Genomic DNA, 23,159 nt, shown 5'->3' on the forward strand with positions numbered 1-23,159 from the left:
GAGGAAGCAGGCTCCCTACTGAGCAGAGAGCCTGATGCAGGGCTCCATCCCAGGACCCTGAGATCATGACCTGAGCCGAAGGCAGAGGCTTAACCCACTGAGCCACCCAAGCACCCCAATTATTTAGTATTCTTATTGAAGATAATAGACTCTAAGATATGTTGTTATATTTTAGAACTGCTAACAGGTAACTTAAGGGAGTAGGATTTATATGTTTATGTGTACGGTCAGTGAGATCTAAAACTTTGAAATTTTTAATATCAAGTTGTCTTGTGTCTTAATGTCTCTAAAAATTATTATTAATAGCTGTGTACGATCGAATGCGAGCAGATCAGAAGAAATTTGGTAAAGCATCATGGGCAGCAGCTGCAGAACGTATGGAAAAACTCCAATACGCGGTTTCTAAGGAGACTCTGCAGATGATGAGAGCAAAGGAGATCTGTTTGGAGCAGAGGAAACATGCACTAAAAGAAGAGGTAAAAAAAAAATACACATAAAATTTAAAAAGATTTGTGATTTGTTTTTTATCTTTGTACAAGAGTAGCGTTTTTCTGACACTGCAGGCAGTTGTTAATTTTGCATTGTCTCCATGAGATGATAACAGGAGTTATCCTCCTAATAGAGGAGTTAGACATATGAGGTACTCTGATGTTAATTTTGCATTGTCTCCATGAGATGATAACAGGAGTTATCCTCCTAATAGAGGAGTTAGACATATGAGGTACTCTAACAGCATCACAGTGTGGTTGTAGGCTGCAGTACACTATTAAAACAAAAAGGAGGTTGACATTAGAATTTTCTTGTTGTTTTTAAATTTTTTTGTACTGTAAGGTTCAGTGCTTTATTAAGAAAATTTCAGCACCCAGAGAAATATAGAAAAATTTTAAGGCAGTAGAATTTTGTTAGAATTGGTTATATTATATTCAAACCCTTTCCTTTTGGAGCTTCCCATTTTATTCCTGCTGGAACAAAAAACAGGAAAGGTCTGCAGCAGAGGTCCAGTTTTCTTGACTACACTCATTAAAACCTCTTCATGAATACCCCTGCAGAAAGGAATAGTTTTAGAAGTCCTTGAGAAGATTGCTCATATTTAAAATGTATCTAAAATGATTTTTTAAAAATTAACCGCTTTTGGGTGTCTGGATAGCTCAGTGAGTTGATCATCAGGCTCTTGATTTTGACTGGTGGTCTCGTGGTCATGGGATCGAGCCCCACATTGAGTTCAGCATAAAGTCTGCATGGGATCCTCCCTCTCCCTCCCCGCACTGTCTCTCTCTCTCTCTCTCAAATAAATAAAATCTTTAAAAAAAAAAAAAAAAACCTAATTACTTTTTTTCATGGTCATCCTGTTCACCAGTGGTTTTAGTATTCTTACTCATACTGTCCAGTGCAACATGGAATATACCATTGATGCCCAGCTCTTGGTGAAAATATTAAAACCATTAGATGTATACTAGTTTTCATTACCTCCAGGCCATTATTTTTAAATGCTATTAAACATGTTATGTTTTATTATTAAGTTGGGCCAGAACAGATTGCTTTTTACGAGAGAGTACTCAAATATCTACATTGGTCTTTTGCTGATCATTTTCTAAGTATGGGAAGCAACAAATCTCCATCTTGTTCAAGGGTCAAGTGTAGTTTTAAAAGTGACTAAAGATTAAAGCTGGTGTTAAGGATGAACCTAGGAGGGTGTTCTAGATTGTATATAGTGTGTAGTAAGACTTTATGGTTTAGGCATGACTATTCAGTTTTGTACCAAGAATTAAAACATATTTTAGGGTGCCTGGGTGGCTCAGTTGGTTGGGCATCTGCTTTTGGCTTGGATCATATTCCCAGAGTCCTGGGATCGAGTCCTGCATCGGGCTCCCTGCCTGGCAGGAAGCCTGCTTCTTATCTCCCCTTGCTCCTGTTCTCTCTATCAAAAAAAAAAAATTTTTTTTTCAGAGATAAAAAATATTTTAATCATTATATAAATTTTGAATTATTTCCCATTATTTTCATTTGAGGTAATTGATAATTTATTATAAGGCAATTTATTGCCTTATTTTATTAAGGAAGTTTTGAAACAATATGAAGTCATTTTCTTTGGCTGATACAGTATGCGTGAAGTATTTCTAAAACCAAACCACTTCATTTCCTCTTACTAGATCTTCTTAAATCTTCCTTTCTGTTAAAGCCACAGTTCTTCAAGATACTCCAGGCTCAAAACTTCAACTCTTCCCTTTCATTTGTATCTTTTTGCCTTTTAGAATTCTCCTCAACTGAAATGTCCCTACTCAGTTATTTATGAAACAAACATTTATTAAGTGGAGTGTTTTTTATTTTGGGGTTTTTTTTGGCCAACAATTTTAATGGGTGATGGGGATAAAGACATAATCAATACCCGTTGTCTCCCCATCTTCCCCCCAACACTTTTTAAAGCCTAAATAAGCTGTAGCTATAATGTTTAGAGTTCTTTGTGGTGGGGCAAGACATGTACAGTGTGGAAATAAGCTGTGAGATAAGCAGGTATCATTATATATAAAGGGGACCAATGCAGGAGCACTCAGCTGTGACCAGAGCATCCTAGGTGAAGAGAACAGTATGTTCCAGGAGCCCTAGCGGGCAGGGAGGAAGAGTCAGCCTTGTTACCTAGACCAGGAGTCATGAGAGATAAGTTGAAAAATTAAGCAAAATTTGGGGCTGTCCTTCTACCTCCTACCAAGGAGTTTGAATTTCACCCTAAAAGCAGTATGGAGTCACTATAATGTTTTCATCAAGGAGAAGCACAACCACATTTATTTTTATGAAATAATGACTCTGACCAGTTCATAGAGAATTGACTGGAGAGTCATTCTTAAATCTAGTCAGTTTCCTCACATACTTTTCTAATTGTTTCATTGCTGATAGTAGAAAGCAAAGCATTTCTCAAAAATGACTGTAAATACCAGGAATGTAGACCCTTCACTCAGTAACAAAAAAGGTTTAAATTGAAGGCAGTAGGGAGTTGGGGAAAGTTTAATCTGTATTTATGTTTTAGAAATCTGAAATTGTTCCTTTAAAACCTACTCAGGTTTGCACAGCATTCCTGGGTAGTTAAGAACTGATTAAAGGCAAGTTGGTGATGGTCAGATCCAGACTGCACACGCCCGGGCTCCTGAGGGTACATGCATGGGTTGTGCCTTTGTTCAAATAGTACTCCAGTCATCTTGAAACAGCTGGTTAGAGGAGGCAAGAAGTGTGGCTTTTTATTGGACAAAGGAGAATGAACTGTTGAGGCATCTGACTTTGTGTTATTTTTAAAAAAGCAATTATACCTCAGAAAGATTGGAATAAAATAATTTGATTGATTAGATTTATTGTACACTTCCTTTTTATCCATGGTTTTGCTTTCCACAGTCAACCATAGTCCTGAAGTAAATGATCCTCCTTCTGATATATTACCAGAAGATCAGTAGTAGCCAATGCTGCATCACAATGCCTCCATTTGCCTCACAGTTGAATGGTGAAGAGTGAGCACAGTACAAGAAGATATTTTGAGAGAGAGACCACATTCACATAACTTTTATTACAATATACTGCTGTAATTGTTTTATTTTATTGCTGTTAATCTCATACTGTGATCATTTACTTCATGGTAGGTGTGTATGTATAGGAGAAACAGTATATATAGGTTTCAGTACTATCTGTGGTGTTAGGCATCCACTGGGGGTCTTGGAATGTAGCCCATATTATACTTTGTAGACCAGAGTGGTTTTTTAAAACCGCATTAAAACATGACTTGTGTACACCTGAAACTAATGTAACATTGCCAACTATACTTAAGTTAAAAAAAAATTTTACTATACAATTTTAAAAATTCACTAAACTCTGCTTCAATTAAAATATACCGTTCACTCATTTAAAGTATATAGGTTCAGTGCTGTTCAGTATACTAACAGAATTACGCGTGTCACCACAAGCAACCTTAGAACATTTTCATCACCCTGGAAATAAACCTGACCCCATTAACAGTGATTCCCCATCTCCTCTCTAAACTTTCTTACCTGACCATTAATCTTTTATAAATCTGCTATATTTCATATAAATGGAAATATTTCATATAAACGGAATCATAAAATATATGTTGTTGTTGTTGTTTTTTTAACATTTATACTCAGCACAGTGCTTTCACAGTTCATCCCTGCTATAGCATGCATGAGTGTTTAGGTTAGGTTTTTGTAGAATGATACTGTATTCTATGATTAATACCACATTTTGTGCCTCCTCCGTCAGTTGATGAACATTTGGGCTCTTTCTACTTTGGGAGGTATAATGAACAATGCTCCTGTAAACATTCATGCCCAGGGTTTTCATTTATCTTGGTATATATGTAAGAGCCAAACTGCTGTTTAACTTTTTGAGGAACTACCAGACTGTTTTCCTGAGCAGCTGTACATTTACATTCCCACAAGCCGTGTACAGCAGTTAAAATTTCTCCACATCGTTCATCTCATCATTAATACTTAAAATTTGTCTCTTTTAAATTATGGCACGCTGGTGAGTTTGAAGTGGTTATCTCATTGGGGTTTTTGATTTGCATTTCCTTCATGGTATTAAGTATCTTTCCTTTTGCTTACTGGCCTCTTCTTTGGAGAAATGTATACTCAGATCTTATACCCATTTTAAAATTGGGTTGGTTTTTTTTATTATTATTATTGCTAAGTTGAAAGAGTTCTTTATAAATACTAGGTAGAACTCTTGTGTGGGATACATGCTTTGAAAGTATTAGCTGCCATTCTGTGGATTGATCATACTGGTTTTTAGAACACTGGCTATATTTGAGAGTAGTGTACTGCAGTCTGTAGGGGAAAACAAATTGCCTCCTCTTCATCACTATGTGAAGATTTTTTTAGTCCTTATTGACATTTTAAAAGTGCATATGCTTATCAACTCTTGTTTAAAAAACAGTATGAGGTAACTTACAATTATGGCTATAATTAGTCTTAGAAGCCTTTTGTTAATGATTTAAATTGTGATTTTACCCTTAGGTTTCATTTGCTACTAGTGTTAAAGGTAAAATTGTAACTTGTCATGTCCTAGAACTTTTTCACACTATATACGGCATCTCTTGGCAAGGATTTCAGTCCCACTTGTATTCCCACTTATGTTCCTGATTAGCTTTCTCCCTTATATGACTAGGTATGTGAATTTCAAGTTCCAGAAGTTTTAGAACTTAAAATCCTAGCATTCTTGTTAGGTTTTTGTTTTTAATTCCTAGCATTTTATTGCCTGTGGAATAGAGTAGCATTTTCGTCTTCCTCACATGTACTAGCTTTGTTGTTCTAGCCAGCTGACACTGAGTTACAGGGTACCTAAAAGAACTGCTTGAGGGTAAGAATTCTGATTATTTGCTAATGTAAGAACATTGTTCTTACTGGAGTTGGTCTAGGGTGGTAGAAGAAGGGCTGGGCTAAAATGGGCCCCAAGAGTATGGGATGAGAATCTGTGGGGTCATTTTACCTGGGACTACCCCATTACCTTAATAGTCTGCTTCTTAATGTTGTGGACTGTGTTTGAATTCAAGGGTTTGGTAAACCTGTCAGTCATTCTTACCAGGTTAATGCTTGAGTGTATATAATGTACGTATTGTGTTTTATGTATATCTGTGATGTACTGTACCAGTTTTATTAGCATTAATTTAAGGTGACCACATTACTCATGAGAAACAGCACATATGCATTATTAAGCCCATCCCAAAAAATGATTTCCCAGTGAAGGTTTTATAATACAGTACTACTCTATGATTTAAATTATGGGAAAACTTTGTTCTTTAAAAAAATATCAGTATGTTATGTCTTGAGGTGTTGTTTTTTTTTTTTTAAATAGAAAACTTCTTTCTGATGTGATAATATAAAATACTTTAAATTTTTAAATATTTAGGAATATTTGCCATGAGTGTAGTGATGAACTTGAAACACAACTTTCAGATGAACTCTGACAAATTTCACCTACCTAAGCAAAATTCTCTTTGTCCTTTAAATTTCTTAACTTCTGTGGGGCACTTGGGTAGCACAGTCAGTTAAATGTCTGACTCTTGGTTTCAGCTCAGGTCATGGTTTCAGCTCAGGTCATGGTTTCAGGGTCGTGAGATTGAGCCCTCCATGGGGCTCCATACTCAGTGCAGAGTCTGCCTGCTTAAGAATCTTTCTCTTTCCTTCTGCCCCTCCCGAACTACACACACACACACACACGAACACATGCACTCTCTTTCTCAAGTAAATAAAGCTTTAAAAAATTATTTAAATTTCTTTAAGAGTATGTACCATTCCTTTTAATATGTTTTCTTCTTAAATGTTCCTGGGTCTTTTACCCTTTTTATGTCACAGACTCCTGCCCCATTAAGAATTTGAAAGGTAGGAGCCCTGTACTAAGATAAATATGCATGTACACATAGCTCTGCACACAAATTTTGTAGGTTCCTACATCATTTATACCTGAACCACTGATCCCAGATTGCCACTGATGTTGAAATTTTCCCATCAAACTCCTGAAAATATCCGTGTCTTTTTGACTTAATATCTTAGAAAGAACCCAGGGTAAGCTTAACTAGTTATAGCTCCTTCACTCCATTCTTTGAATAGTATACTCCCTCCCCTCCAATCCATGTTCAAAAATAATAGCACAGTCTGGTTCTGCAAGTACAGTTGGACTTTCAGATCTGTATTATTTACAGATTATGTTATATATTTTAAAACATTGAACAAGATGGGGTACTTGGGTGGCTCAGTGGGTTAAGGCCTCTGCCTTCAGCTCCGGTCTTGATCTCAGGGTCCTGGGATCAAGCCCCGCATTGGGCTCTCTGCTCAGCAGGGAACCTGCTTCCCCCTCTTTCTCTTTGCCTGCTGCTCTGCCTGCTTGTGATCTCTCTCTCCCTCTGTCAAATTAAAAAAAAAAAAAAATCTTAAAACATGGAGCAAGATGAGAATATGTAAAATCACACATGGTTAGAGTAGCATATATGTTAGAAGTGTTATTAAAATAAGGATTATTAATGGAGTAAGAGGATTTTGTTTGTGGTTATTAATTGAAATAGGAGATACCAAATTAAGATGCTAGAATGAAACAAATTAGAAAATATAATCACGTCTCATTTAATGTTTGCTCTTATCTTCTGATTAACCATGTTCTCTGGTTAACTGGGAATTAACCAGGTAACTCTTTGGATGACAGTCCTTCTTGAAAGTTCTAAAAATATATCCGTGTCCTTTCTTGTCTTGGCAGAGAATTTACCCATCTTTTTTTTTTTTTTTTAAATACTCTTCATACCTAGCGTGTAGCCCTACGTCGGGCTTGAACTCACCACCCGTGAACTGAGATCAAGAGTCAGACATTTAACCAGTCGATTTGCCCAGGCACTCCCCATGTTTTTAAAAAACTTTCATTCCTTGAGGTCATCTTTATGAACATACATAAATAGCTAGAATATTGAGCTAAATATATAACAATCTTGATACTTCCTTACAATCCATACTTTTGTCTTCTTTTTTTTTTTTATTTTTGATTTTTGCATTTATTTGCCTGAGAAAGAGAGAGAGCACAAACAGTGTGGGAGGCAGGCAGAGGCAAGAGGAGAAGGAGGCTTGCCACTGAGCAAGGAGTCTGATGCCGAACTCCATCTCAGGACCCTGGAATCATGATCTGAGCCAAAGGCAGACACTTAACTGACTGAGCCACCTAGGTGTCCCTTCTTGTCTTTCTCCTGAAAGCATATAGTTAAAGTATGATTAAGGTTATATTACCCCATGTCAGTTTTACATAAGTCATCAAGTATATATAGAATATTTATAGTATACCCTAGGGGACATAAGCTTAGGCTCTAGATGGTGCTATTCAATAGAAGTTCCTATGACAATGGAAATGTTTTATATTTGCACTTTCTTGTAGTATACCTACTAACCAGGTATCTGTTGAGCTCTTAATGTGATTTATGTGACAGGAGGAACAGAATCTTAATTTAATCTGTAAAAAATAGCCATCTGCATCTTATGGCTACTATATTAGAACGAATAATGTAGATCATGATTCTGCAAACATTAACTTATGTAACCTTGGGTAAATTAGATAACCTCTCTATAAAATATGATTAGTGTATACCTTTTAGGAAAGTTATGTTTCCACTGGCTAATGTATATAAAGCATTTAGCATAATGCCTGGCGTGCAGAGTAAGAGTGCAATAAATACTAGACATTATTAGGCAAGTATCAAGGAAGGGAATACAAAGATGGGAAAATTTAATTCCCATGCATAAGACAGTTGCATCTCAGATGGACCAAAAAGTTTCAACATAAGGAGCTTTGATGTGGTAGACACGGTCTGAACAGAGGGCAGCTGGGGTGCTTGTCCAGGCAGACAGGCTGCTCTTTTATTTTTAGTTTATTAATAAAGGGTTCTACTAGAGGGTGTTATGGTAAGTGAATTAAGTCAATCAGAGACAATTATCCTATGATCTCACTGATACGAGGAATTTGAGAAACAAGACAGAGGATTATAGGGGAGGGGGGGAAAATGAAACAAAACAAAATCAGAGGGGTGCCTGGGTGGCTCAGTGGGTTAAGTCTCTGCCTTGGGCTCAGGTCATGGTCCCAGGGTCCTGGAATCGAGCCCCGCATCGGGCTCTCTGCTTAGCCGGGAGCCTGCCTCCCCTTCTCTCTCTGCCTACTTGTGATCTCTGTCTGTCAAATAAATAAATAAAATATTTTTTTAAGAAAATGAAACCAGAGAGGGAGACAAACCATAAGAGACTATTAATCTCATGAAACAAACTGAAGGTTGCTGGAGGGGAGAGGGGGTGGGAGGGATGGGGTAACTGGGTGATGGACATTGGGGAGGGTATGTGCTGTGGTGAGTGCTGTGAACTATGTAAGATTGATGAATCACAGACCTATATCCCTGAAACAAATAATAAATTATATATTAATAAAATGTTTAAAGTCTGTTCCATATCTGCATGCTAGAAATTTCAGAGTCTCCTACACAAAAAGCTGGGATCCACTCTAAAAGTTTTAATTTATATTACTTATCAAATTCTGTTTTAGCCATCTAAATATATTTTGATATTGGTTACAAAAAAGTAAACAGAAAGTTTTAAATGTTTTAGGCCTATATTTAGTGCTTTATGTATTACCTCATTTAACTTTCAAGCATAACCCTTTATACTCCGAGCCTGTAAGCCACTGTCTGAAACCCCTGAGGCCAAATCTATCTATCTATCTATCTATCTATTTAAAAGATTTTTATATATTTGAGAGAGACATAGTGATAGAGCATGAGTGGGGCACCTGTTAGGGAGAAGTAGGCTTTCTGAATGTTGGCAGGACCCTGGGAACATGACCTGAGCCAAAGGCAGATGTTTAACCAACAGAACCATGCAGATGCCCCCAGATCTGTTTAGAATTCTAGCTTTTTCAGATTTTTTAGACAGTTAAGTTAGGATATATAACTTTCAGACAAGTGTTAATATTCCAATTATGAAACATTCTATTAAATGGAATAAATAGGGATTCACATCAGGTCAGATCGTATCTTCCTACAAATGGATTGTGAGATTAGGTTTTGACATTAAAGAAATTATGGCTAGTTTCAGTTTTTTAAGATCTGAAATGTGGAATTCCAGATAATTCCTTCTGTTTATATGTATTCTCCATATTTGTGTAGCTGTTATTGGTGCAAACTGTATACTCAGGTTCATCTGATACCATTTCTTATGAACTGTCTTTGCCACATAATAAAAGAACTAGGCTTGATTAAGAGCTTGCTGAACTTGTCTTTAATGTTATTTCTATTGTGCTATGTATGGTTTTCATGACAACTCTTTGACCCTTCACTTCATTTATTGCTAACTGCCATACTCTGTAACTCAGACAGCACCAGGTGCCCAGTGAATATTTCTTGAATGAATGACTCTGCCCACAGATACGCTGAAACCTTTATTTTCATAGCCCCTCACATGTCATAAAGTTTTTCTAGCACAGCAAGGTGAAAGGCAGCACAGGGGCATTAGTTTGTATAAATTGCTTTATGTCTGGTTTCATGATTTTCTGTAGTCAAAATAGGTACACAAGAAAACCATTTTTGTTAATGTGCCTGGTGGGAATGATCAGTGGGCTCAGTTGTACATGATGTACTTATGTGGATGTATGGATATTCATTGGTACTTAAGTTTTCTTGCCAGATTTACTGTAAAACATTGTGCTTTCCTTTTCCATACTTATTAGAATGCTACTCCCTACTTTTGTCTAGTGGAAAGGCCTTTCTTGTAGGAATTGGGTCAGGCTCCAATGTTGCTAGTATTACTTGGGTCACAGTGGGAAGGCAGTTTGTTTTGGGGTCTTGATATCTTGATATCAGAAGTTTTGTTTATTCAGGGGGCGCCTGGGTAACTGAGTCAGTTGAGCATCTAACTTTTTTTTTTGGCTTGGGTTGTGATCTTTGGTTTTTGGGACCAAGCCGATTGTCAGTCTCACACTCAATGGGGAGTCAGCCTGGGATTCTCTCTCTCTCTCTTCCCCTCAGCTCCTCCCCTGGTGCATGTGCTCTTGCCCTCTTGCATGCACAGGTGCACTCTCTCAAATCATAAATAGATCTTTTTCTTAAAAAAGTTTGTTTTGTTAGAAGGTAAACGTTGAGCTAAGTAAAATTTCAAGGTAACAAAGTTTTCATTGGCATTCAATTGTCTCCTTTGAGTGCTTAACCTACTTTCTAGGCTTCCTTCTTGCCAGGGAAACAGTGTCCTCAGGTATAAAAAAAGGTACCCTAACTGTGGCACCTACTTGCTCCATTGTCCAAAAATAGTACTCCTTTCACTCTGGATTCCTATTCCCTTAGTTCTGTGGCCGTCACCTGAAGTAGGTACCAGGAGAAAAATCAGTCTGGAAATTACAGATAATATAGGGACGAGATTTGGTGCAGCATAGCCTTCCCACATCTCTGCATGTCTTTCACTGAGGATTTTGCATCACTGTTAAAGTTTAAATAAACCTCAGAGGATAGTTTTGCTTTTCCAGGTTTCCCTGATTTGTATCTTATCCCTTTCTCTTTATCTTATCCTGTAAAAGTTCTCTCTCCTGAAGTCCTTACAAGCCTTTTACTTGCCCTGATGCCCACTGCTGCCCTTTTGTTTGTTTTCTCAGAGGTTGGGATTCATCAGATCCTTTGATGAGGTTTTGTCCTTTTTGAAACTCACCATGGCAGATCCATAGAACTCAGTAAACCAGAAAGTTGGGGGTGAGGTCACTTCTGGTAAGGAAACAACCGGTCCTTTCTTGGTTTGGTATTTGATATTGGCCGACAGTGTAAAGGTATGTCAGCAGGGGGCTCCCAACTTTTTTCCTTACCCAAAGTAGTAGACAAGAGAGTCAGACTTAAGAGTGTGCAAGGGGAAGCCTTATTACAGTGTTACAGACATGGCACATACATGGTTCTTTCCAGCTAGAGAGAGCTAAAGATAGTAAAGATGGTACTAACAGCCCAGGTTTCTGTCCAAACATTGTCCCTGGAACTGATCTTACGAGGAGGTTTTTATCTTAACTAATTATACTGAGGTTTTATCTTAACTAATTATAGTTCCCTAGGGAATAAAGCTTCTAACATTACATATTTCACTTGTTTGTATGCTGTGCTCACAGAAAGTTTGGTGCTGATAACAGAGGATTATGGATTCTGGAATTATAGTCTCCACAGCTGGGTAAGAGACCCAAGACATTATGCAAAGGGATGTTTATAATTTAAAGTGAGACTGGGAGTCTGAGGAAAGAAATCACATGTAGATTCCTATTTTATGACTTAGGACAAAAATAGCAGGATTTCATTTTGTCAGCTTTCTCTATAAGCCACTATAATGAAACCCTTTTGTGGTTCTATATTTATTGTTCGTCAATCATAAAATACTTCCTAATGCAATAAGATCTCTGGCTTATAAATTCATTAAATATTTATAATATTTTTATAACATTTATTAAATAACATTGTATTTAATTAACCAGATTATTTTTAAATGTATACCATCGGACATTTAGATCATAGCCCAACTGTTGCTTTGCAGGGATTTTTTTTTAATTAATTTTTTTTTTAAATAAACATATAATGTATTTTTATCCCCAGGGGTACAGGTCTGTGAATCGCCAGGTTCACACATTTCACAACACTCCTCATAGCACATACCCTCCCCAATGTCCATATCCCCACCACCCTCTCCCGTCCCCCCTTCCCCCAGCAACCCTCAGTCTGTTTTTTGAGATTGAGTCTTTTATGGTTTGTCTCCTTCCCAGTCCCACCTTCTTTCATTTTTTCTTTTCCTACCCCCCACCCCCCCCCCCATTGCATCTCCACTTCTTCATATCAGGGAGATCATATGATAGTTGTCTTTCTCTGATTGACTTATTTCGCTAAGCACGATACCCTCTAGTTCCATCCACATCGTCACAAATGGCAAGATTTCGTTTCTTTTGATGGCTGCATAGTATTCCATTGTGTATATATACCACATCTTCTTTATCTGTTCATCTGTTGATGGACATCTAGGTTCTTCCCATGCTTTGCAGGGATTTTTTAAAAGATTTTATTTGAGAGAGAAAGCACATATGCATGCTCACGACTTTGGGGGAGAGAGAGAAACAGATTCTCTGCTGAGTGGAAAGCCTGACTTGGGGCTTACTCTTAGGACCCCAAGCCACCCAGGCACCCTATGTTGCTTTGCATTTTAAAAGGAACTTTAAATTACGTGCTTAAAAAAATACTCTGTTCTTCGGTAAGACTGTGTTGGGTATCTAGAATGTAAAGGAAAGACTGGACTTTTTTTTTTTTTTTTTTGAAAGATTTTATTGATTTATTTGCGAGAGAGAGCACGACTGGGGAGGAGAGGATTAAAGCAGTCTCCCTGCTAAGCAAGGAGCCCAATGCAGGGCTTGATCCCAGGACTGAAGGTAGCGGCTTAACCAACTGAATCACACAGGTACCCCAAGAAAGGCTGGACTCTTGTTTAAAATGTACTCCATGTGCTAACATGTTTCACCAACCTCACCAGACTGAAAGGAATATTTTGCAGCAATAAGAACATCTTTGCTGGGGCGCCTGGGTGGCTCAGTGGGTTGAGCCGCCGCCTTCGGCTCAGGTCATGATCTCAGGGTCCTGGGATCGAGTCCCGCTTTGGGCTCTCTGCTCAGCAGGGAGCCTGCTTCCTCCTCTCTCTCTGCCTGCTTCTCTGCCTACTTGTGATCGCTCTCTGTCAAATAAATAAATAAAATCTTAAAAAAAAAAAAAAAAAACATCTTTGCTGCCACAGCTGTCCTAAGAGTACCAGCCAAGTATCTCCTCAGTATTCTGGAAGCCACAGATGACCCCTCACATGAGGTCACAAAACATTTCTCTCATTTTTCTCTGTTCCTCCTCTACCCCTTTGGTGGTTACTTACTGGGGTTCCAGTTGAGGCCAGGGCCTCCTCACCAATACTGCTAGTTCACCCAAGGCACACTGGTACATGTGCCAGGGGTATCCTGGAGTTTCTAAGCATGAACCTTTCAACTGCCAAAGTGGTAGAACTATATTCTTAGAAGAAATGTTCTGGGAGGAATGCTTTACTCTCTCACATGCTTGTACTTTCACAGAATCCCAAAAAGCCATTCTGTCAGCTCCTTCTTACTGCCACCTTTCTCCATAGAGCCAAGAAGGAATCCATGGAAATAATGGGGTTAGGGACTAGCATCTGAAGCATACTTTGCTGAGAGTAATTTCCTTCTGATGCCTGGCAAAGTCTCTTCCTCCCTGTCTTTTCAGGACCAAAACCCAATCAACCAACCAAGCAAACCTCATGTAAGACCAACCACCACTTCATAAGACATGCTTAGAAATCTGAGTTGGATATGGGATCCTGAGTGCATTTACTTAAAGATATTAATAGTTACCATTATTAGTAGATTGCAGGGATTTCTAGAAAATCAGTTCTGTCATATTGTTTTCCTCACACCCACTTACCTTGCTCCCCACTCACCAGATTCCAGAGCCTAGCCAGGTTGTGGCCATGGAGCAAAACATAGTTCCACTTTTATCCTGTGGTTGTAACTATGCCAGTGTGGCTTAATCTTTTTCATTCATACATAATCTCATTCATATTTGGAAAAGAAAACTGAATATCCTAGCACATCCACTTTTGAAAGGAAAGGACACTTTTAATATTTATATCATAATAATTAGAATAATAGATTCTAAACATGAGCTGTAATACGAATTAATTTACTATACTTGCCTAGTTATTTCCAAAACTGTATTATGTTTTATTAACTATCTTTCTATCTTTTAAAAAATCTTAGTTCTTGCCTTCAAGTTTTTTTCTTGGAACAGTTGATTCATGGATTTATGCCATATTACTAATATTCATTTCTAATCATAGCTTGATTTTTTTTTCTTGTCCCCACCAGCTAGAAATATTTTTATTTTATTTTCACACAGATGCAGAGTTTGCAGGGTGGTACAGAAGCCATAGCACGATTGGATCAGTTAGAAGCTGATTATTATGATCTGCAACTTCAGTTGTATGAAGTACAGTTTGAAATCCTGAAGTGTGAAGAGTTATTATTGACAGCCCAACTAGAAAGCATCAAAAGACTTATATCGGGTATGGTATGCATTCAACCACATAAATCCAAAAAAAAAGGAATACATAGAGGAAAAAAAAAATATATACACACACACACACACACACACACACGTATATATGTCAGCTATGGTCCTTGAAACTGTTGAGACTAAAAAAATCCTAACATAAAACCTTTTAGAGGAACTTCTAAACTCAAGTCATTAACTATACTTAGCAATGTCATTATGTTATTACTATGCAAAATGCTTACTTTTGTTAGGTTGTTTTAGCCAGAAAAGTTTTGAGTTCTGGGGATGATACCTAACATTTATTGAGCGTCTAACTGCATGTCAGACACTGTTAAGCACTTCCTGCACACTGCACACACACACACACACACACACACACACCCTAGAAGGTATTATTTTCCAATAATCACTATTCTACAAAGAAGTTGAAGAGGTCATGACTTCAAGCCCTGTGCTGGGTATAGAGTTTACTAAAAGAAAAAAAAGATATACTAGGATCAAACTGAGTCTTAATGAACAACAACAACAACAAAAAAGGATTGCCTGAGGTTACAGAGCCAATAAGTGCATTAGAACATTGTTCTCTCTGGCTCCATAGCCTATGCTCTTAGCCACTACCCCTTGTTGCTGTTTTGTTATAGAAAAGAGAGATGAAGTAGTTTACTATGACACTTACGAAAGCATGGAGGCCATGCTGGAGAAGGAAGAGATGGCAGCGTCTATGCACTTACAGAGAGAAGAGCTACAGAAACTTCAGCAGAAAGCACGCCAGCTGGAAGCAAGACGTGGTCGGGTGTCAGCCAAGAAAGCCTACCTCAGAAATAAAAAGGTATATAATAGGTATTTATTGAATAGACAGCCTTAATTGTAAATCTTGCTTTTAGGCATTACTTAATCCTTGACCCATATCTGATAATTCTAACCAGGTTTGTCACTAATAGTTGCATGTTTTAAAACTAAGTGAGAGTTACCTCTTCGCAACACTCAGGCCATTATATTAACATTTTTGGTTTTCCGAGAGCAGCCCTGTTAATCACATTAGAACAGCCAGTGATGATGTCCTGTTTACCTATGGCACCCTGAACATGACTCTGCTGAATGGCATGACTGTAGGAGCCCATGTAATGCAATTCCTGGCTCATTATTAAGGAGGCCAGTGCTGTTCTTTAGTGAAATCTTGGTTCTGACCTCAGTCTTGAAGGAATTATATATATTAATCTAAATCTGAGGTAGGGGAGGTAACTCCCCAAGAACCTGCAGCCTCATCTCTGCTGCAACCCATCCCCTCACATGGAGTCAGGGGCTCTCAGTGGTCTTGTCCCTACCATCCTTATCCCCATTCCTCCAAGCCTGTCACCTGGAGTGGTAGGTCTGCAGGGGGAAGAAGTAATGACAAAAGATGGCTTGAAAGAGAGGAAACTAGAAACACTATATCCTAAAAAAAAAAAGATAATGAGATCAACTGTATGATACAAAAGATAAAAACCCACCTCTCCATGTAACATTGTTGTAATCCTTTTCTCTGTGTCAGCATGCCCACAGTCACAGGGTGCTTGGTTTATCTAATATCCTCAATAGAATTCCATACCCAAGGGTAGTTCTGACTGTATGTAAATCATGTCCTGCCTCTCCTCTTGAAAAAACAAAGACTGGGTGTCTGGCTAGGTCATGAGGACTTGAAGTCTATACTTTGTGATTGTGCTTTTTAAGAAGAAGAATAGAAACAACATTATTCTTTATGCTTTTTTATCTTCTTTAATGATACGCCTAGTCAAATGAGAATAATCTTTTGCCTAAGTCAAGAAAGCTCTAGAAATCAAAAGCATTCTCATAGTTGGTGACAAACCCGGAGCTGAGCTGAGAGGAGGTTGTCCATCTCCACTTACTTTGACTGTTCATATATTTCACTGCGCAATGTTAGTATTTCTTATAAGGTGCTATTTCAGATCCTGCTGGAGTTACTGGGTAGTGTGTATACAACATCCCACCTTTCTAAATCTGAAAAATAAAGGACTTGGGACCTATATTCTCATTTTGTAATCAAGGGAACTAAGGCTCCTGGTAGTTAAATAAATCACCCAGAGAAAAGCAGCTAGTTATGGTACAAAGGTAGGATTCTGTCTTAGGTCTGTGTGATTTCAAAACCTGAGTCGTTGTATCACTGTAGCATGTTACTTACATAATACTACCTTTGTTATTCCTCTGGAGACTGCCCTGAAGAATTTAATTTCAGGATCTGTACTTGTTAGGTAGTAGAGTCAACCCAGTGTTAGTGAAAAAGACAGTACAGTTGCTTTACAATGTAGTTTACTGGCTTAAAAGGCCATTCATTGTATCACTTTATCAGTTAGAAGAGTGATCTTTTGGTATAGTTTTGAGAGTGTTGGAAACCAATGGCCATCTTTTTACCTGGAGGTCTTCTCTAGGAATACTGAGGGAAAATGAAGACATAGCATGGTATCATTAAATGTTGCCAGTTGGTAGTGCATTATTTTGTAAAGAGGCATGTGTTTCCTAGTTTACACTTATGTTTTATTTTCATGTGATTAGAATAAGCATTCCTATATTTTCTTTGTCATTCTGACTTTTTATCTTTAAGGTCTTTTCACTCAGTCTCTGACCATAAGGTACAGACTTCATAATACTATTTAAACACTCCAGGCAAAATCATGTTCTTTAACCCATAAGAGTTTAGAATACAGACTTTCAGCCACAAGTTGTATGTACTTTCAGCCAAGAGTCTGTAAACTCAGACCAGTTTGAAGAGTATAATAAGACTTAGAATCTTTAGAGGAGTTAGTAGTTTTTTCAGTTCCTACTGATTTGGTTTCTGCTGCTTCAGTACTCCAGATGAGAAAAGACATGGCCTACTTGGTGCTTTGCCATGTAGGTGCATGTTAAGATTAAAAATTAAACCCAATAAAATAAACTCTGGTGTGGTGTTCCAAGTCTTCCAGGTTTCACTTATATTAAAACATATTTTATGTATTTATAGGAAATTTGTATTGCAAAACACAATGAAAAGTTCCAACAGCGCCTTCGGAATGAAGATGAATATAGAACCCATCACACAGTACAACTAGTAAGTTTGAACTTGTGGAGACTTAGAAGAAAACTTTGATATTTACATATCTCAAAGTGAATAAGATTTATAGAGAATAAGAAAATGTGAGTAACTAGATGTTAGCATTAATTACATATATCTGTATATAGAAATGTATGTAATTTAATATGTATGCATATACATACATATATTATTACTTAGAACAGTTTTAGACAAATTAAGTACATGAAGTAGACAGTTCCCATATATTTCCATACATGCAGAGCTTCTCCTTCCAGCCAAAGAGTGTAGTACCTTTGTTACATTCAGTGAATCAACACTGATACATCGTTATCACCCAAAGTACATAGTGTAAGTTCATTCTTGGTACTGTGTGTTCTGTTGGTTTTGACAAATATATAGTGGCATGAATCCACCATTGTAATGTCATATAGAACATTTTCACCACCCTGAGAATGTCCTATGTTCTATGTATTCATCCCCACCTCTCTTACATTCCTGGCAACCATTGATCTTTTTACTCTCTCCACAGTTTTGCCGTTTCTAGAATATCTAATTGGACTCATACAATATGTAGCCTTTTCAGATTGACATAACTTAGTAATATGCATTTAAGATTCCTCCATTTATTTTCTTTCTTTCTTTCTCTCCATGCATTTTCATGGCTTGATAGTTTATTTCTTTTTAAAAAGTGCTGGATGTACCACAGTTTATTTTCTGATTTACCTAACGAGACATGTTGGTTGCGCCCAAGTTTTGGCACTTATGAATAAAGTTGCTGTAAACATTCATACAGGTTTTTGTGTGCACATAAGTTTTCATATCTTGGGTAAATACCAAGGCGCACGATTGCTGGATCATAAGGTAAGAACTGACTTAATTTTGTATGATACTGTGAATTGTTTACCAGAGTGGCTGTAGCATTTTGCATTGCTACAAGCAATGAATAAGAGTTTCTATTGCTCCACATTCCTAACAGCGTTGGTATTTTAGCCATTCTAATTAGGAATGTGGTGGTATCTGATGAGTGTTTAGTTTGCATTTCCCTGGTGGTGTATGATAATGAGCATCCTTTCATAATGCTTTCCTGTCATCTTTATACCTTCTTTGCTGAGGTTATGTACAGGTCTTTTGCTGGTTTTTTAATTGGGTTTTTTGCTTTCTTTTTATAGAGTTTTAAGAATTCTTTATTCTGGAGAACAGTCCTTTATTAGATAGGGTTTTTGCAAATATCTTCAAATTTGCGGCTTGTCTTTTCATTCTCTTGTCAGCATCTCTTGCAGAACAGAATATTTTTAATTTCAATGTTACTGAAGTCCAGCTCACCACTTCTTTCTTTCATGAGTTGTACTTTTGGTGCTGTTTCTAAAAAGTTCTCTTCAAACTCAAGGTCATCTATATTTTCTCCTGTGTTATATTTTGGGAGCTTTATAGTTTATTTTACATTTAAGTTTGTGATCTGTGTTGAGTTAATGTATGTGAAGGGTTTAGGGTCTGTAGCTAAACTTCTTTTTAAATGTGAATGTCTAGTTGTTCCAACACCATTTCTTTAAGGAAAAAAAAAAAAAACCTGTCATTTCTCCTTTGGATTGTCTTGGCTCTTTTGTTAAAGATCAGTTCTATTATTTTTATCTAGGTCTTTTGCCTCTCCAAAGCTAGTCAGTAACCACAAAGTATGCAAATGAGATTTTGACTAGGATTACATCATGTTTATAGGTTAAATTTTGGAGTAATGGAGCACCTTTGGAGCACCTTGATACTGTGTTTTCCTATCTATAAACAGGGAATTAGCTCTCCATTTACTTCGATCCTTTTTATTTAATCTATTAATTTTATAGTTGGCCTCATATAGAGCTTATACATATTTTATTAGATTTGTTCCTAATTCTTTCTTTTCTGGGGTGGTAATGTAAATAGTTTTTAATATTAAACTTGATATGTTCATTGCTGGTACATTAGAAAACATTTGACTTTTATATGTCAACCTTGCAGCCAAGCTATAATCCGTTCATTAGTTCCAGTTTTCTTTTTCTGTTGGTTCTTTCAGGTTTTCTACAGGAACACTCTTGTCATCTGCAAATGAAGACAGGTTTTTTTTCTTATATCCCAATCTATACACATTTTACTTATTCCTCTTTTTCCATTAGTTACAACTTCCAGTATGATGCGAACTGAGAAGGAATGGTGAGAGGGGACATTCTGTCTTTTCCTGATCTTAACAAGAAAGCTTCTAGTTTCTTAGCCATTAACTACCATGCTTAGCTATAGGATTTCAGTAGATGTTCCTTATGAAGTTGAGGAACTTTTTATTATTTACTGAGCTCATTAGGTCACTTTTTAAAAATTGCATTAGAAATCTACTCCCAGCATTGCTATACCTCATGTCTGCATTGTATTATCCTCTCAATCTTTTCAGACATACGTGTCCTAGATTACTCAACCACTGATTCTAAATTTCATTAAATAGTAGAAATGCTGACAGGACCATGTCACTATATATGCTCATGTAATTTTTGTCACCCTAAAGGCCAGATGGCTTAAATTTGTCTGCATTAATCTCTTAAGCTCATTTTGGCATATGTTAAAGTTGCCCCTTACTCTTGATTTTAAACATGTAAAAGTAGCCAAACTAAACTGTAAGATTCATCATTCTCCATGAAGCTAGAAATAGCAAAATTAATTCTTGCATTTTTATTTTGCATTGTGCTTTTCATAAATCAGAAGCTGCCTTGTAAAGGGTAGATAATGGGCCAGCGGAACAGGCAAATAAAATTCCTCTTATCAGGAGTGCATGGATGGCACAGTCCTTCAGCATCTCCATCCGGCTCCCTGCTCAACGGGGATCCTGCTTCTCCCTCTCCAACTCCCCCTGCTTGTGTTCCCTCTCTCGCGCTCTCTCTCTCTCTCTGTCAAATAAATGAATAAAATCGTTTAAAAAAAAAAAAAAGAATTCCTTCTATCAGCATCTGCACCTGTGCTCTCAGATTGCTGTTGAGATTCTTGCTTAGACATTGTTACTTATTTTATGAAGATTTTGGCTTTGGTGAAATGCCACTACTTTGGTAGATGTAGTAACTAATTTTTTTTAAGATTTTTGTTTATTTGACAGCACAGTCAAGGGAAGCAGCAGGCAGAGGAAATGGGAGAAGCAGGTTCACCATAGAGCAGGAAGCCCAGTACTCCTAGCAGACACTGTTAACAGAGCCACTCAAGTGCCCCTAATTATTTTTTTAGAATGAGTATTAAATCCTTTCTTCAAGAGTTTCTTAAGGCAAAGCAGAGTAAAAATGAGAAAACGGATACTTGAGGGGATCTCAAAATAGATGTCATCTGCCTTATAATTTCTGCCTAATATGAGCTTTGGGCGGAATGCTAAGTGTGGGAGAATGAGCCCACTAGCCATCTCCTTATCTTTAACATGCATAACTGTAGTAAATGGCAAGTTGGCTTACATGAAAATAAATCATTGTTTTACAAAGTTGGTTTTAAGCCACCTTTATTTAAACCACTTGGGTGGTTTAAAATGCACATTCCTAGATGTTAACGGTAGTGTCTCAAAAATTTCTTCTGGAAATCCTTGCAAATTAAATATTTAAGACTAAGGAAGTTTATTTTATTTTATTCATTTATTTGAGGGAGAGAGAGTGAGAGAGAACATAAGAAGGGAGAAAGTCAGAGAAGCAGACTCCCCATGGAGCTGGAAGCCTGATGAGGGACTCCATCCCTGGACTCGGAATCGTGACCTGAGCTGAAGGCAGTCACTTAACCAACTGAACCACCCAGGCGCCCCAGAAGTTTATTTTAATATTTGATAGTAAACTCTCTGAAACAGAATAAAGAAAGTGTAAAGCTACTTACTCTTTTTTAAAGCTGAGAGACAGATTGAGTAAGAGAAGGAAATGGTGGTGGGGAAACAAGTCAGTTTTCCCATTAAAAAGTGCATTCTTGTTTTATTAACCACAGTCTCTTAATTGACGGGTTTCACTTCAAGAAAGTACATGCAGAATAATTTAAGCTGTAGTTTATGAAAACTGATCAGAAGTTTTAAGATTATTTTGGTTACAATGTTTTTTAAAAAACCATTTCTTGGCAATTTTGGTTTTTTTTTAAAGATTTTATTTATTTATTTGACAGAGATCACAAGTAAGCAGAGAGGCAGGCAGGGGGGTGGGGTGGGAGGCAGGCGGAGGGGGGGGGCAGGCTCCCCACTGAGTAGAGAACGCAACGTGGGACTCGATCCTAGGACCCTGAGATCATGACCTGAGCCGAAGGCAGAGGCTTAACCCACTGAGCCACCCAGGCGCCCTGGCAGGTTTTTTTTTTTTAAATTGAGATGTAACATTGTGTAAATTTAAGATGTAGCATATTGAGTTGATAACATTCCTTTTGCAGTATGATTGCCATTGCTGAAATCTCTGTGGCATCACATAATTACAGTCCCTTGTTGTGTTGAACAGTTAAGGTGTAGTCACTTAGGTAATTTGGTGTTCATAATAGGCTTCTTTTTTCTAACAGAGGATATTTTAAAATTGAAGTGTAGTTACATTAGTTTGGGGTATACAACATACTGATAGGAGAGTTCCATATATCATGCTGTCCTTTTCACAAGTATAGTACCCCCGTCACCACACAGCACTGTCACAGTACCACTGACTATATTCCCTGTGCTGTACCTTTTAGCCCCATGAGTTAGTCATTCTGTAACTGGAAGCCGGTACCTTCCATTGCCCTCCACGCCCTTTTCCCACCTGCCCACCTCCCTCCCCTCTGGAAACCACAAGTTTGTTCTTTGTTGCTGATGGCTCTGTTTCTGCCTTTTTTGTTTGCTCGTTCATTTTGGTTTTTTAAAATGCCACATATAAGTGAAGTCATACAGTATTTGTCTGACTTACTTCATTTAGCATAATAACCCCTAGGTCCATCCATGTTGTTGCAAATGGCAAAATAATCATTCTTTTTATGGCTGAGTTATATTCAGTTGTACATATCCATCTTCATCTACTCATCTTTCAGTGGACACTTTGGTCACTTACATATTTTGGCTATTGTGAATAATGCTGTAACAAACATGGGGGTGCATATATCTTTTTTAATTACTGTTATCATAGTCTTTGAATAAATACCCATAAGTGGAATTACTGTATCATAGGAGATATATATATATATTTTAATTTTTTATTCATTATATGAGAGAGACAGAGAGAGCACAAGCAGGCGGAGAAGCAGGCAGGGGGAGAGGGAGAAGCAGGCTTCCTGCTGAATAGGGAGCCCAACATGGGGCTCGATCCCAGGACCTGGACATCATGACCTGAGCCGAAGGCTGATGCTTAACCATCTGAGTCACCCAGGTGCCTCAGGATATTTATATTTTTAGTTTCTTTGAGGACCCTTCATACTGTTGTCTACAGTGGTTGCACTACTTTACCCTCCCACCAACAGTGCACAAGGCTTCCTTTTGTCCATATCCTCACC

The 23,159-nt window shown here is 37.6% G+C and overlaps 1 protein-coding gene across 1 annotated transcript in view; it reads left to right on the plus strand.

Annotated features, from left to right (window-relative positions):
• Positions 1–23,159, plus strand: part of JMY (junction mediating and regulatory protein, p53 cofactor) — a 110,400-nt gene that overhangs the window by 69,154 nt on the left and 18,087 nt on the right. Inside the window, exons 4-7 of the mRNA XM_059418128.1 lie at positions 307–476; positions 14,468–14,633; positions 15,265–15,452; positions 17,619–17,705. Of these exons, the coding sequence (XP_059274111.1) occupies positions 307–476; positions 14,468–14,633; positions 15,265–15,452; positions 17,619–17,705 (611 nt within the window). The remainder of the gene's footprint in view (positions 1–306; positions 477–14,467; positions 14,634–15,264; positions 15,453–17,618; positions 17,706–23,159) is intronic.

The sequence above is a fragment of the Mustela nigripes genome, chromosome 12 (assembly GCF_022355385.1).
Source record: "Mustela nigripes isolate SB6536 chromosome 12, MUSNIG.SB6536, whole genome shotgun sequence".
Lineage (NCBI taxonomy): Eukaryota > Metazoa > Chordata > Mammalia > Carnivora > Mustelidae > Mustela > Mustela nigripes.